Source organism: Camelus dromedarius, chromosome X, assembly GCF_036321535.1.
Source record: "Camelus dromedarius isolate mCamDro1 chromosome X, mCamDro1.pat, whole genome shotgun sequence".
Lineage (NCBI taxonomy): Eukaryota > Metazoa > Chordata > Mammalia > Artiodactyla > Camelidae > Camelus > Camelus dromedarius.
The window spans coordinates 1,750,266-1,765,945 of record NC_087472.1 but is presented as its reverse complement, the minus strand read 5'-3'; the positions used below and the strand labels follow the sequence as shown (position 1 = coordinate 1,765,945).

At 56.6% G+C, this 15,680-nt stretch overlaps 1 protein-coding gene across 3 annotated transcripts; it reads right to left on the bottom strand.

The window, feature by feature from the left end:
• Positions 1 to 1,300: 1,300 nt before the first annotated feature.
• CCNQ (cyclin Q) lies at positions 1,301 to 14,096 on the bottom strand. Of its 3 annotated transcripts, none has more exons than XM_064482767.1 (5): positions 14,007 to 14,096; positions 9,150 to 9,333; positions 7,597 to 7,729; positions 5,487 to 5,714; positions 1,301 to 1,851 (listed from the first exon to the last, which is right to left on the bottom strand). In XM_064482767.1, exons 2-5 carry the CDS (start codon positions 9,317 to 9,319, stop codon positions 1,762 to 1,764), a joined length of 621 nt encoding a protein of 206 aa, XP_064338837.1. In that variant the 5' UTR covers positions 9,320 to 9,333; positions 14,007 to 14,096; the 3' UTR covers positions 1,301 to 1,761. The 3 variants fall into 3 exon arrangements, with proteins under 3 accessions (XP_064338837.1, XP_031302100.1, XP_010995872.2); XM_031446240.2 differs by lacking the exon at positions 14,007 to 14,096 and adding an exon at positions 11,857 to 12,073; XM_010997570.3 differs by lacking the exon at positions 14,007 to 14,096 and adding an exon at positions 11,857 to 12,073 and having other exon boundaries at positions 1,301 to 1,791.
• Positions 14,097 to 15,680: the final 1,584 nt, after the last annotated feature.

The following is a 15,680-nucleotide window of genomic DNA, read 5'->3' as shown; positions in this document are numbered from 1 at the left end:
CAGACTCCCTCTTTTTTCATTGTGATAAAATACACACAGTATAAAAGTTGCCATTTTTACCGTCTTTAAGTGCACAGCTCAGTGGCGCTAAGCACATTCACATTGTTGTGCAACCATCCCTGCAATCCACCTCCGGAACTTTTTCGATCCTCCCAAACTGAATCTCTGTCTCCACAGAACACTGACTTCCCCAGCCCCTGGCCCCACCCTCCTACTCTGTGTCTAGGAATCCGGCTGCTCTAGACATCTCATACAAGTGGAATCATAAACTATTTGTCCTTTTATGACTGGCTGATTTCACTGGGCATAATGTCTTCAGGGTCCATCCATGTCGTAGCAGGTGTCAGAATGTCCTTCCTTTTTCATTCTAAATAACAGCCCACTGTATGGTTGGAGCACAGCTTGTTTCTCTGTTCATCCAGCAACAAACATCCAGGGGTGGTTTCCACCTTTTGGCTACTGTGAATCATGCAGCTGTGAACAAGAGTGTACAAACATCTTTTTGAGTCCCTGCTTTCACTTCTTTTGGGCAGATACCCAGAAGTGGAAGGGCTGCATCCTATGGTAACCTGCTGTTTAACCTTTTGAGTAACCGCCAGACAGTTTTCCACAGCAGCGGCACCACTTTATATTCCCCCGAGCAGTGCTCAAATGTTCCAACCACAGATTTCCTCTTTAACCCAAAGCCATGGAAAGAAAACCCAAGATTTTCAACTTATTCACTTGCTCCCATCCCTTCCTTCACTCACTAGGCGTCTTTGAACACCTGTGTGTGGGGACATCCACGGCCCAGCCCCTCTGCTCTGCCAGCAGAGCCACGAGGGCAGCTCTGGCCCAAGATTTGCCAATGACTACCACGGCGACAGTGCCAAGAGTCCCTGCATCTCGTTGCCTCATATTGCTATTCCTCCACTCTGCATGTCACCCTTGTAGACTTGGCAGTGCCCGGGGAAACATTTTCCAGGGAAGCTGCCAAGAAATGAGAAACAGGATTTTTTTAATTCAAATGATACTCCTTAACCCCTCTTTCCAAAACGGATGCTCACTCACCAAGCAGAATGACTGCCAAGCCATGCAAGTGCCCCAGTGGAGGAGCACGAAGGACACGTGGGCTCCTACAGGGGACATCCCACACTGTGCCATCGTGCCTTCAGGGACTGATGGAGGGCCTGCCCCAAGAACATGAGGCACACAAAGGGCAGTTCCACCTGCACAGCACTTTAGGGGAAACCGAGTCTGTACAGCACCCACAAAGCCCCCAGGGTGCACGGGCTACAAAGCAAACACAGAGTATCTCTGCTGATTTGCATCATCTTTTATTACACAAAAATAAAATTCCATCTATGTGGCACATTCATACTTGCTATAAATCTGGCTTTTAAAAAATCCCCAGGGGTGCAGTCCCATTCTTTCTTTGATTTTCCTTCCTATGGCGTCACGCCTGGACAGCAGTTGGTGTCCTCCCAAAGGACAAAAGCAGACACTCCGCTGACTCCACAGGCCGCCCCACGTGGTGCGCTCCCAGCCTGCCAGCTGGAGGCGCCACTTCCATCACCATCTGGACCGCGGCTGCCGGGGACACTCAAAGCATGAGAACCAAGTTGGCAGCACACCATCGCCTTCACCAGCCCGTCTCCAGCAGCACACAACCAGCCCTCCCAGCTGGTCCTCTGGGGGCCGGCCTTCACGGCCCTGTGGTGGTGCCGTCCCCAGGCAGCCGGGCGCCCCGGGCTTCTCTTTGGGCAGGCCTGGACCAGGGCCTTAGGGGATCTCTGTGTCCATGGTATAAATCTGAATGAGATCAGACACAATGTTATCAATGATTGGCTTGGTAAGGTCTTCACTAAACACCTAGAAAGGAGAAGGAAAACAGGTTCCGATTAGACTCCCTCTGTGCTAAACAAGGCACCCGTCACTAAGTGCACAATCACGTGGCACGGGGGGATGGCACGGGGACCTGGCCATCGGAAATGATGGTGGCTCTCTGGAAAGCCAGTTCAGTCACAGCCTGCCAGGACTGGTCCCAGAGCAGAGAACACTCCAGATGGAAGAGGCCTTGGTGATTGTCCAACTCAGATAAGAAAGGGGACTTGTCCCAGGTGACACAGGAAGTCGGTGACAGAGCTGGACACAGAGCACAGGTTCCTGCCTCTCCCCAGGGCTCTCAGGTCCAGGATCTCAGGTGGGGAGGGGAGCAATAGGAGAGGAGGGAGCAGGAGTCTATTTCCATAAACAAGCAAGAGAGGTCACCTGGACCCCACCCCACCCTTGGGCACCCTTGGCCACCCCCTGGGAAACATGGCCCTGCTCTCTGTCGTGGACCAGACTTCCTCTTGACTCGGCAAGGGAGCTTAGAAAATTGTAAGGTGAGTCCCCAGGGGCCCAAACCAAGAGGGCTAACCCTGCACATTTCTAAGGAAGGTCTGGACCTGGCCTGGCTCCTGGGAGGGAACCTCTAGGCCCTGGCATGTCCTGCCTGATGAAAGGGTCTTGCTTTGCCAGGGGCCAAGGGCCCTGCCAGGCAGTCTCTGCCAACAGCGTGGTTCCTGGTGGGGCCTGAGGCCACACGTCTCAGCTTGACCTCCGGGGTGCGGGGACCCAGGAACTCAGGTCAGCTGGGCAGGTGCTCTGGGCCTCCAGGACCGACCCCCATCAAATCCCTGGACAGCAGCGCTCAGGGAGTGTCCCTGGTGACAGCAGCCCGTGCATGTTGTCACCTGTCGCTGCCAGGAGAAAGGGCACTGTCCCACGACTTGGCTGGCGGGAGGCCCGGGAGCTCGCGCCTGGTGTCTCCCGGACCTGCCCTCCGCCCCTTTCATCTTGGCTGGTCTCACCCTGTGTCCTCCCCAGTGTCTGACCCTAACACCCGGAAGCACGAGAACAGCTTTTCTCAACTCTGCGAGTCCTCCTGGTGACACAGCGAGCCCGAGGGAGCCCCTGGGGACCCCTGATGACACGGGAAGTAAAAAGTAAATCAAGGCACCCCTGGTTGGATGCTGTGGCCCCTCAAGCCAGGGGCTTGCTGCGTGGGGGTCAAAGTACCACAAGGGTCAAGGCCTGGGGCTGAGCCAGGGCCAAAGCTGGACTGAGTCCACCCCCTCCATGGTCACCAAAGAAAGCTCAAACCTTCCATGGGCTCCCATGTCCAGTGGGGGCCAGTGACTGGGAAATGCCTCCAACCTCTGGCTCAGGAAGATCGGTCATCTCCCCTGGACTCCAGGTGGAAAATAAACACTTGAGAAATACAGGCTTACTTGTCACGTCCACTACCTATGTGACCCTGCAGACCCCAACCCGAGAAACGACCATTAAAAAGTAGTCCAGGGCCAAAAGGTGGAAGCAACCCAAGCGTCCATGCACAGAGGGATGGACAAACACAATGTGGTCCAGCCACCCCATGGAACAGGACTCAGCCTTAAAAAGGATGGAAATTCAGACACCTGCTGCCACATGCTACTGCAACCCAGAGGCCCAATGCAGCCTGGCACAAAGGGCTGCTCCGCTACCATCACGCAGACAAGCAACAACAGAGAGGCCAATCCACTAGAAGCGGCGGCTAGGAGAACACGAGGAGGGCCAGTGCCTCACAGTTGGGGAAAGCGCCCCAGGGCTTGCGGGCAGGGTGGAGGCAGCTGCCCATCACTGAGCAAGCGGCCCTGTCACCTCATATGCCCAGAGGGTTCCCAGATCCCCATGCACATAGCCCAGAGCAGCCCAGAAAGAGTGAAGAACTAGGGAAAACGTGAGCTTCTCCCCAGCCTGAAGAGGGATGTAAGTCTGTGCTGCCCAGAAAACAGGCACTCTTCTGTCATGAGGGCCAGAGCAGAGGGGAGCAGAGGCAGCGCAGAAAGGCAGGCACGTGGAGAAGCCATGACAGGAAACAAGTGACGACATCACAGATTCAAGTAGCCCAGGACCAGGGCCACCGTGTCCACCAGATGCCCTTGAACAGCAGGGCCAGGAAGCAGCAGCCCCTTCTGCCATCACCTGATTCAACCAAGCGCGGACACCATGCTCATGTGATCCGGAAGGCCCTGAGAAGCACGGTATTGTCCGCAACAGTCAACCTTTGACCCCCATGCTGCCATGGGGGTGTGTCAGGCCCGAGGCTGGGGTTACAGACGCGTCTGTTCAAAGACACTTGCACACCTGCTCCCTGCCAGGCCCAGGCGCTGGACGTGGGGAGGCTGATAAAGCGGCCAAGATCCCTGGCCTCCAGGTGCTTACAGTCCGGGAGACTGAGGGCAGGGGGGCGGGGGGTAGTGTGCGGAGTTAGACAGGCCATAAAGGACAAGGAAGCAGAGGGCAGGAAAAGCTGCGGTCTCCCGGGTAGGGTGTGCAGGCGGGGGAGGCTCCCTCCGGAAAGGGGGTGGGGTGCCATTTGAGCCAAAAGCTACAGGAGGGGAGGGGCCAGGAGCAGGCCCAGGAAGGCGCCCAGGGAATACTCTGTTCAGGAAGCAGGTGGCACACTTGAGAAGACCTCTGGCCACTGTGGCTTTGCAGGGGACAGGTGGTACACAAAAAGGAGGAGACCTCAGGTACCTCAAACTCTGCTTACACAGAATCTCATTTGAGGGCAAGGGCAGATGATGAGGTGTTGTGAAGAAAGGAAAGTTCACATATGGGAAAGGAAAAACTGAAAATGATCTCAAAATTCCCTTTTGAGAAAGAGGGGGACTACTCAGGGAAAACCAGCCAGTACTGCAGCCCATCCCACAGACAGAGCTCAACTGCCTGTCCACACACTGCTCTTCAGCTTCAGGAGGTCTGGGGGAGGCAGAGGCTCCACCAGTCACCGTACAGGGGCCTTGGTAATGCCTTGTCATGCCAACGTCTGGCCCCGAACAGCTTCGGTGCCCTTCAAAATGGACCACAACCGCCCCATTTTTCCTAAGGGGCCTGTGCAACAGCGAGCACCGATTCCAACTGTTCTGTGCTTTATCACTAGCTGGTTCCTTCTCTCTCTCACCTGTCACCCCTCCATGAACATCTGCCTACCCTCCATCATGTGCCTAATTCATCCACCCCCACCCCTTACCAGTCGTCCATTGGTATCTGTCATCTGTCTACCCACATATCATCCACCCGTCTTCTTGGAGCATCCCTGTACCTCTTCCACTGAGAAGCCAAATTTATCAACCTCTGATCTATGACAAGAGAAGCAGCTCTCAACCCGGGGTGGCCTCCACCCATGACAGCTGGCTGAGTCTGGGCACGGTTTTGGTTGTCAGGACGGGGGGCAGGATGCTGCTCAACAGCCTGTAGTGCCCAGGACAGCCCCCAGAGCCATCTGGCCCCGAATGTCCACAGGGTCGAGGGGGAGAGCCCACCTCGGACTGTCATGACAGTGTATTTTCAAGCTTCAGCATTCCCAAGTAGCCCACATCTTTCTTCCTGGATAACTGAACACTAGGCAGGGGGACCTCTGAAAGTCCCTAGGCAAAGAGAAGGGAGATCCACACCAGTGCACAGGGCAGTCACCTCACCTGCCACCACGGCTTCTCGGCCTCGGCCTCGGCGGGCACCTCGACCCCATAGGCCTGCAAGGCCAGGTGAAGCACTGCCACAGCTATGTGCTGAGCCCGGAAGCGGAGGCACAGCCCGCCATGGTAGCTGTCCCGCAGCAGGGCCCAGGCAGTGACGGAGACGGGCGTCCGCTGCCAGCTGTACCGATTCAGCCAGTTCTTGAGGGAAATCAGGTAGTGGAGCAGGTACTGCAAAGACACGCCAGTCAGCCGGTTGGCCTTCGGGGCTCCACTTCCCCCCACCCCTGTCTCCTTACTGTGAGAATCTGTGGCCCCTCTGCCCGCTAGCCACTCTCCCCTGAGCTGTCGCACTGTGTATGAAACATAGATCGGATTGAGTCACTTCCCTGTTCAAACCCTCCAACAGCTCCCAGTGTCCCTTAGAAAAAGCCCCAGTGCCTTCCGCTGGCCTCCAAGCCCTGCCTCTCGGGCCTCACACCACCCTCTCTCCTGCCGTGTTTGACTCAGCCAGGCGCATCCCACCCAAAATCACATCCACCCCTGCCCAGGCCCCAAGTGCCCGCCCCTCTCACCCTCCAGTCCAGCTCCTGAAACCCACCTGGGCCACTCCTGATGGCCACCCCCACCACCATCCCTCTCCATCGACGTGGCCCTGCTCTGGCCACCATCAGAAATCATTCTGCTCATCCCCTTGGCCCAACTCAAACATAAGGTCCAGAAACAGCACCCTCATCCGGAGAACAGAAGACTGCACCCCTGCGTCCAGCCTGAGGCTTGAGGCCTAGAAGCTGGTGACTGCAGTTTTCTAGCAGTGCCACGGCCAGTGTCGCCGCAGCGGCATCCTCGGCCGTGAACTCTTCCTGCCTCCCCAGCACAGCTGTCTGTCAGCTCCCGCTCTGGGAAGACGGCTGCTCCGCCTGAACATCACACTCCTGAACAGACCAGTGAGCCCACTGGCCAGGCTGGGGCACAGACGCTTGGGACTCCAGCCGCCATCGTACACCCCGTCCCCACCCAATGGAGGGGAGCCCCACTCCCGTCCACAGCCGGCCCAGGGTGGCCCCTGCCTTTCAGCTGCACTCTGCCCTGAAAGGAAACACAATGGTGGGAGGACCCCACCAGGGGTTTCTGGGATTAGGAAGGCAGTGGGGTGAGATTCTAAGAAAGGCAACATGAGGGCCTTCTATGGTGACAGACCTGTTTTCCATCTTAACTGTGGCGGTAGCTACAGGGAAGTACGCACCTGGGACAAGGGCACGGTGCTGGATTACACAGCACCACCAGGACAAGTCACAAGCGAGCAGCGCCCAGACTGGGGGGCAAGGGTAGGCCGCAGGACACCCTGACAGTTAGACTGTATCAGAGTTTTGCAAAATTTGGGAGACTGAGCAGAGTCTCTATCTCACACGGGGTCTCTGCACTATCTCTTCCAATTGCTTATATATCTACAATTCACTCATCAAACATTTCAGTTAAAAAGAAAAAATCACAGAGCAGAGCCCCACGTCACAGCCCCTCCCCCACGTCTCTGTAGGCCACCCTCGCACGCTGCCAACACGGGGGGTACAAGGCCCCCAAACAGTGCACCTATGTGCTCTAAGGGTTCATGTGTCCCTTTTGCTGCTGTTTGAAACAGTTCTTCTGTCGGGACTCACGTGTTCCTAGCCATTAAAAATGAGTGACTCGGCTTTTCTCGTAGGTTCCTAATAAGCACAGCTGAGCAGGATGGGAGCCCTGAGGCAGAGCAGCGACTGTTGGGGACAAGGACTCTGGCAGGTCACGAGAGCAGCCCTGCCTCCCCATGGCTCACTGGACACACAATTTGTATAGGTCTGGGGATCCGCATGGGCTTCGGATGGTCACAGAGATCCCGGCTTGTGGCCACAGCTGAGTGGGCGGAAAGGCGGAAGCTGAAATCAGAACTGCCTGGGAGAACCCAAGAGGGAGCGGGGACAAGAGAGGTACCCGAGCTGGTCCCCATGAGCAGCAGGAGCGTGCTGCACACTGCTCTTCCCCAGGCACCCCACATGGCGTAGGGGTGCACACTTTCCAGACAAAGAACAAAGAGGTTCGTGCCTCTGGATGCTGTCGCCAATTCCCTAACGTGTACCTTGTGTGGGTGCTGGAAGGAGACTTGGAAACGCAGGACTCTCAGCACAAGAAGCTCGCACTGCACGATGCTGTCCCGGAGCTCCCAGAAGCGGGAGTCCAGCTCCAAGGGCTCACCGCCCGGGTGAAAGTACCTGTGCAGAGAACGGGTGAGGCTTACAGTGGCCAGGGAGCCCCTCAAGCCACGTGATGCCCGCACGCAAACGCCAGCGCCCTTCTGCCCTCGGTTAGCACAGGGTTGCTCTGCCCACACTTTTATCACTCGCCCTTCAGCTACATGACTAGTGTTCAAGAGGGAAACAGTAAGCAGCAGAGGAAAGAGGCCGGCTTCTAGCTGCCACCCTGACGGCCTGTCCCGCATCGCTCAGCAGGACATCTCTGCGGTCGCTGTGGAGCTCCCGGAAGCCGCACTTCCCGCCCGGTTAGCCTGGCACCTGGGACGGTCCCTGCAGCAGGGATGGCAATGCCCAGGGCTCTCATTCTGGGCCCACGGAGGTGTCTGAACATAGGGATGATGCATTCGGAAAAGCAAATGCATTTCCCAGATTGTCCTTATTTACACCTTAAACACCCACAACACTCGCACCTACGCAAGACGTCCAGGATGTATGGGAACAGGATTTACACCCAAGTGATGGAAATTCTCTGCTGCTGCCTCATCTTCCTAGCTCCTCACGCCTCTTCCGATTTCCCTGCAGACCTCCCCTCCACGCCTACTTCTAATTAGTGGTCCACACAACGTCCGCCTCTCCCCGTCCTTCCCGCTGAGCCCGGCAATTACAGGTGGACTCCAGCTGCCCTCCCTTGCTTCCCTCCCCCATTTTTCTCTTGGTCTTTCGCAGTACACCGAGAACCTGTCATGTTTACTGGGCTGGAAGTGCTTTTCCGCTACCTGTTTATTAAAAGAGAAGCAGCACAAAAGAGGCTTCTTTCCTAACGATTAGAGTTCTTGGAAAGGCTATGACCGCCACTAGTCAGTAACTTTCCACACATCGCCTTCTCCTGGGCCCCTGGGCCTCAGCAGAGCCTGCCCAACTAGCTGGACCCACGCGTCCCTCCGAGAGAGGAACACAGCTGCTTGGGCTCAGCACTGCAAGAGACGCTCCTTAGCAACTCTGACTCAGTTTCTCACACCATCTATAAAAGACAATTGCCCCAGCTGCATGGCAGACCAACCTCTGAGGCCCACAGAGCCCAACTGGTTCGATCCACCCTGTCCAAGACTCCACAAGAATCTTCTTTGACCCACCTCTCCAAGCTCCCTCTGCTCCAGCTGTACCCCACCCATGATGCCAGGAACTCTCTTACCCATCCCCCTCCACACTCCATCCGGTCTTCAGGCTTCCCAAAATCTGGCCCGAGCTTCTCTTCCACAGACGCCCCAGGCTTCTGACAGTAGGCTCACTCCCTGCCTGTGCTGTTTGTGCTTCTGACCCTAGCTCAAGGCCACCCAGGCACTTCCTTCCCTGGGGCACAGGGCCAAGCGGGACCTTTCTCTGCCCTCCCACTAGAACAGACACGAGGAATTCCTCCCAAACACCTGGAAGCTATTACCTGTTGGAAACGTTGATGATGTCACGAGTACGCAGGTGCTGCTCCTCCACTTTGCCAGCCAAGTAAAGGGAAGACATGGCGACCAAGTAGGGGTCATAGGCGTCCAGGTTGATCTCGCAGAAGAACTTATGGTAAATGGTACAGGCGGTGGCGATTGGAATTGACTGCATCCCTAGCTTGACACCTACCGAGAGAAAGCAGGCAGGAGAGGACTTCAGGCAGCGCTCGCCCCCGCGGAAGTGCAAGGGGGGCCGCTGGGCCGGGCCCCTAGGGGTGCACAGCCCTGCTCAGACAAGACCAAGCGCTTAGCGCCTAGCTGGCGGGGGCTGTGGAGTCTCTCGCTGGGTCCTCCACCTGAGGGACTGAGAGCCAGGCTTCTCAGATTCTGATGGGCTAAGAAGCCACTGGGGTCGTGCTCCAATGCAGCACCCCCTCAGTAGCTCTGCGGATTCCACACCCCTCGCTCCCAAGTCCCCAGGCCATGGCCCAGCCACGACCGCAGAGCACACTAGGCGAAGACTGCAGACTACCGCCCAGTAAGCGCCAGGCCTACGAGTTTCCGCACACCTCAGAACTGAGGTGGCTGTCCACTTTCACCTTAGCACGCATTTAACTAGAGGTTGCCCCTGCCTCTGCAGCTCGCCTAACTAAAATCCTGCCACGGTGACAGGAGGAAAAAAGGCCTCTTGAGTATCAGAGGCCACAAGTCCCAATGCTATAGTTCACGATGATGCTCAGCACTGGTCTACTCATCCACAGTTTAGAAAAGGCAAGAAAAGCGAGCAGGATGACTGCCAAAGGCAACCATGGGCAGAGCAGGAGAAATGCAACATCTATGGCCACAGCCAGGGAAGAAGACCAACACACCGAAAAGGGCACATAACTCAAAAACCAGAGCATGGTGGGTTGATTTTAGGGTTCAAGGCCATTCCCCAGACAGCACCTAAGGAAATCATTGGAGCACAGAACCAAAACAAATTCACAATGACCAGGGTTAACAAGAGAAGGTTAAATGACATCCAACAGACTGAAAGAAGGTGGACAACCACCAATCAACAGTAAGATTAAGTTCAACATCCTCTACCTCAGAGAGAGTACTAGTTCCACAGAGCTGCTGTAACAAATTATCACAAACTAAGCAGCTTAAAACAACACATTTTTTTTTTCTCTTACAGTCCTCATGGTCAGAGGTCAGAAATGAGCCTTAGGGGGCTAAGCTCAAGGTGTCGGTAGCACTGGTTCCTTCTAGAGGTCCCAGGGAACAATCCATTTCCCTACCCTTTCCAGCTTCCAGAGGTGCCTGCAGTGTTTGGCTCGTGGCTCCTTCCTCCATCTTCAAAGCCAGCAGTGCAGCATCTTCTATCTTTCCATCATCAGATGGCCATCTCCTCTGCCCATGCACTCCTCTGGCCTCTCTCTTTAAGGATGGGTGTGATTATATGGGGCCTACCAGATAATCTAGGATAGCTCCCTCATATCAAAATGTTTCATCCCATTTGCAAAATCTCTTTTGCTACTTGAGGTAACAGTCACAGGTTCTGGGGATTGGAATGGGGACACCTTTGGAAGACCAGTATTTAGCCTCACACAGAGGGCAAGGGCATTGCAATACATTTTATAAATAAGTCCTTCAAAAGTGACATCTAAAGTGCTTTTAGCATTTCAAGGTTTAAACTTCAGTTACACAGACAGTTCTTACACGGGACCCCTCATTCTCAGAGATGTCAGATTAGGTTGTATTGCTGCACGAGACCGTCCAAGTCTTTTTCTACATAGCAAACTCGCGAAGGGCAGCATGCTTCTCTGGTTTACACGGACCCTCCAAGCAGATGCAGGGCAGCATTATAAGGGGACGCTGCCATCCTTCCTTATATACTTTGCAACTCTTCTTGGAAATCAAATGTACAAATCACTGGGAGTAATGATCCTGCATCATTCCTCTAGACTCTTCCCACCTTGACTCGAAAGCCGACTCACCCAAATCCCTCTCCCCTAGAGTGCACACAAGTAACAAAGATCGGAAACAAACTATCTGCCAGTGGAGAAAGATACTACTGACAGGCAAACTGTTTCTACAGGAATCCAATTGGCTTCATTGTATGGCCTTGGGAGGAGGGGCGCCCAATACGACGGTGGACGCCCTGGCAGCGTTCAAAACGGGAGCTGCGCCCTGGGTGCTTGGTGTGATGGGACCTCGTTAACAAGGCTTGTCACAAGCCTCATCGACGGCGTGCTCCAAAATCCTCCGTGAGACCAAGTGCCAATACCCCCGTATGCTGGGAGACAGGTGTGGCAGAAGGCGAGGTACACTCAACCCAGATACGGGCGCCCCGACTCCTCCACCTTCTAGCTGCAGCTAGGCGCTTTCCACGTCCTCTCTTTGGACCTACACGCCCGAAAGTGAAATGACAATGTCCGCGTCTGCCTCGCATCTCAACCTAGGACACAGGGTGTGGCGGAAAGGCAGAGGTCGAGACCCCTGAGCTGGGGCTCCCAGCCTCCGCTAGGACCGGGCAGGCCCGGTCTCTTGCCTCCGCTCAGCCGTGATAGCTCCGCATCTGGCGGGTCCCCTCTTTCGGGAAGCAAGTCCCCGCAACACCAGCCCCTGCCCGCCCGCTCGGCCGGCTTGGTGAAAGTGCAGCACTGCAGCTCCGGCCTCCACGTCCCGTCCGCGCGGGGACCTCCCCCTCTTCCAGGTGGCGATTACCTGCCTCCATGATGAACCTCGTCACTCGGAAGTGCACCCTTGCTTCGGGTGCCGGCCGTCCCTCGGCGCCCGGCGTCTCGCCCCCTCCTCCGCAGGTTCCCGGGCCAAAGGCCTCCATGAGGCCCCGCCCCACGGCGGCCAGACCCCCCACCGGAAGGAGAAGCGTTCCCAACGGGCGGAGGTCAGCTCCCGGGGTCCTCGCGGCGGGAGCAGAGGTCCCGCCCCAGCCCGCCCCGGCTTGCCCGCCCCCAACTCCCCCACCCGCCTAGGTGAGCGCGCGCAGCTCTAGGAGAACGCGGGTCCGGCTGAGTGCGCAGGCGCAAGCTCAAGCGCAGGCTCGGAGACCGACGCTGCCCGGAGGCTGGCGTATGCCTGCCCCGCCCGCGGATGCGGCACACCGCGCCCCTGGACCCTTCATGCCTCGAACTAGAGAGCCGACGCTCCGCCCCTGCACGCCGGACGCAACCCGCCCCGCCCCTGGAGGCGCACGCTCCGCCCTTGGGAGCCTCACGGCCCCGCCCCCTGGGGAAACGGCAGCCAGAACCCGCGAGGGTACTCCTCCAGGGCGCAGCGAGCTCGCCGTCCGGGGACCAGGGCACAAAAGTACCCCCGAGCACCTGAGCTGCAAGTCCCTGCAGTCTGACTAAGGTGTTGCTCCTGGCTGGTGGCCCCCCCGTAGTTTTAGGACGGGAAGACCTGACTGTGGCGGCCGAGCCGGGTCGGGGGTGGGGAGGGGGTGTTGCCTACCAGACCTCAAGCTGAGGCGTCAGTGGCTCCCAACAGGAGAAGGCATGGGATTCCATGTCAGTATTCGTAAAACCCGAATCCAGGTTTGCCAGAGTTTCCCACACCTACAGATAAGCCCCGAAGGAAGGGCTGTACACAGAATAAGGGCCTTAGGGTTGTTTGTGTCGGAGTTTCCAGCGGCTCTGCATCCCTAGGGCATCTGGTTGCTGCTCGCCTTTCCAGCCTGACACTCAGTAGAAACTTAATACATGTTTGCTGAATACCCAACTCCCAATGCCATCCCGCATTTCCTCTGTGTCCAACAGTAGGGAATTGTGCATCAGGCATTAGGGATGGAGAACAGCAAAAGGACTCCTAAGCTAGTGACAGTCACTCTGGTCATTCTGGTACAGTCAGACAGTTGGTATGATTTGAGAGGAAAAAGCCACCCCCTCTCACCTACCCAGGCCAACCTTGATTCTCTTCCGCAGCTCCCATTCCTCTACTCAGCTCCACTCCCCCCCCCCCAGGCCTCTCTCCACACCAGCTGGGTTGGTATTCTATGCTGCTGTAACAAAGGACCGATAAACTAGGTGGCTTAAAACAGTAGAGCTTTACCCTCTCACAGTCCTAGAGGCCAGATGTCAATTTGCAGTCCTTAACTGAATTACATCTGTGAATCTGCAAAGATGATTCTTTTGCCAAATAAGGTCACGTTCACAAGGTTCCATGGATCAGAACATAGACCCATCTTTTAGGGGGACTGCCAAAGCCCACAACACCAGTCACCAAAATCGGCTCCCAAAAACTTAAGGCTGAGCAGACCCTGCCCTCCATAACACCCTCCAGGGCCCCGTCCCCTCCAGAGAAAGCCCAAGGCCTTAACCTGACATGCTAGTCCAGTGGAGTCACCCTGTTGACTGGCCACTCCTGGCAAAGGCCCTTGGCAGCTCCCTGAAGCCCGAGGTCTTCACATATGCTCCGCCCAGTGAAGGAATTCCTGCCCTGCGTCCATCTCCCCGCGTGTGCTGTCCAAGGCAAGGGGCAGGCACTCTGGGCTGAGTAGTGCTGTGCGTGTGTGCGTGTGTGGAGGGGCTCAGGGCCCCCAGCCTCCTGTGCTGCTGACCTCTGTCATACCTTGAACACTCTGTCACTGCTGTCTGTCCCTGGGCTGGGAGCAGCTCCACCGCCTCCCCACTTGAAGGGCCTGTGGATCTTAGGAGATGAGACCACTGCCTCCCAGCTTCCCACATCCATGCACAATGCACACGCCCCCTCCAACGCACGCACACACAGATGCACACACTCACACACACACGTCAGACACTCCCCTCACATAAACTGGGGTGCACACATGCACACACCCAAACCGTATCATTCTTCTCTCTGGCCCCTGGCCAATGGCCTGCCTGTCACTTCCTCACCCACTGGGTTTGCTGGTTAAACAGCGCCGCTGGGACTCCTCATTCTCCCCAGGGCCTTCTGTGGTGTGAGGAGTCTGGGCTCAGCAAGTCGTAGGTGCCTGTGAATGCGAGTCGAGGGAATGACTCAATGAACACATTAATTTTTAAAGCGCCGGGTCACAGGGCACCCTCCTGGCAAGCAGCCTGGGCTCAGTGGTTGATAAATGAATCATTCACCAGCCACCAATTGGAGCCAGCAAACCGCTAGGCAGCGCCTCCTCTCCCACGGGCAAGCCACACCCACCACCTGGGGCCCCGCCCCCTTCCCTGCCACAGGTCACCACTCCCAGAGGTGGCATCTCCCGTCTCATCCCCACTACCCCAACTTCACCTGGGGCTCATCTCCAGGCCCAGCACAGAGAAGAGGGTCAATAAAGGTGGGGCGGACGATCATATCTGAAGAGGATTCTATGATGTTCGCCAATGCCTCCTTATCGACCCCCGACTGTGTGCCTCCCGACACTCAGTAATCGGCAGCCTCCTTCTCACTGTGGCACTATCATCTAACGAGTGAGTGAGTGATTGAGTCAGGCTGAAGGTCAGAGGATGAGGCAGAGAAGGGGGAGAGGCATTTGGGATGCAAAGGAAAACCAGTGCCCAGGCAGGGCCTCGGGAAAGCCAAGGGGGTCTTCAAAGGCAGGGGTGATTTCCAGAGTGCACGACTGCCCACCTCCTCCCCAGTGGCCTTCCCCCAGCAGTCAGTTGAAAAGCAGCCTGGTCCAGGTCCAGTCCTACCACTTGTCCTTGGAAGCTTCTCACTCCACTGTCACCCTGGCTTCCCCCTCCTCCTTCTCACCACAGGCAAGTCCAGCAGCCTCCCTCAGGGTCCCCCTCCCTGCCCTCACTGCCCTTTGCCCACCCACCCTTCTCAACGCCACATCCCTGAAGCCACTGGTGTCCCTGGATTCCATGCTTTGCCCTTGGCCCCCCGTATACGACCCTGCCCGCAGTAGACTGTCCCGTCACCCCACCCTCACCCCCGTCCTCCTCTTAGTCCACTCAGGTTGGGGGCCCTATAAACTGCAGACGTTGGTTTCTCACAGTGCTGGAGGCTGGAAGTCCAAGATCAGGGTGCCAGTGTGGTTAGGTTCTGGTGAGGATCCTCTTCTGGGTTGCAATGGCCAACTTCTCGCTGTGTCCTCACATGGTGGAGAGGGTGAGGGACCTCTCTGGAAAGTTTTTATAAAGACACTGATTCCAGGAGGGCTCTGCCTAATCGCATCCCAGAGGCCCCACCTCCCAATACCGCCACCTTGGGCATTGGAACCTTATCATATGAGTTGGCGGTGGGAGTTGGGGGTAGGGGCACATTCAGAGCCGAGCATGCACCAAGGTCATGAGCAGCAGCACTCGTTGCAGTTGACCGCTTGATAATAAAGGCTCTGGCTCTGTACATTGGTGTCTGACTGCTGTCCCCTTGTGCCCCGAATCTGATTAGACAACCCAGGTGCTCCCTCCTTTGGCACCAGAAGGGAGTCCAAACCCCACACAAGACCCCTCACCCCAACCACGACAAAGAGCCCTGCCAGTGTCCTTTCTGTGACCCCTCAGCCCTTTTCCCACCATCTTGGGGACCCCGCCCACTCTCGCCCGGGAAGCCTCAGTATAGAAGTAAGGAACCTTTTCACAACCCCT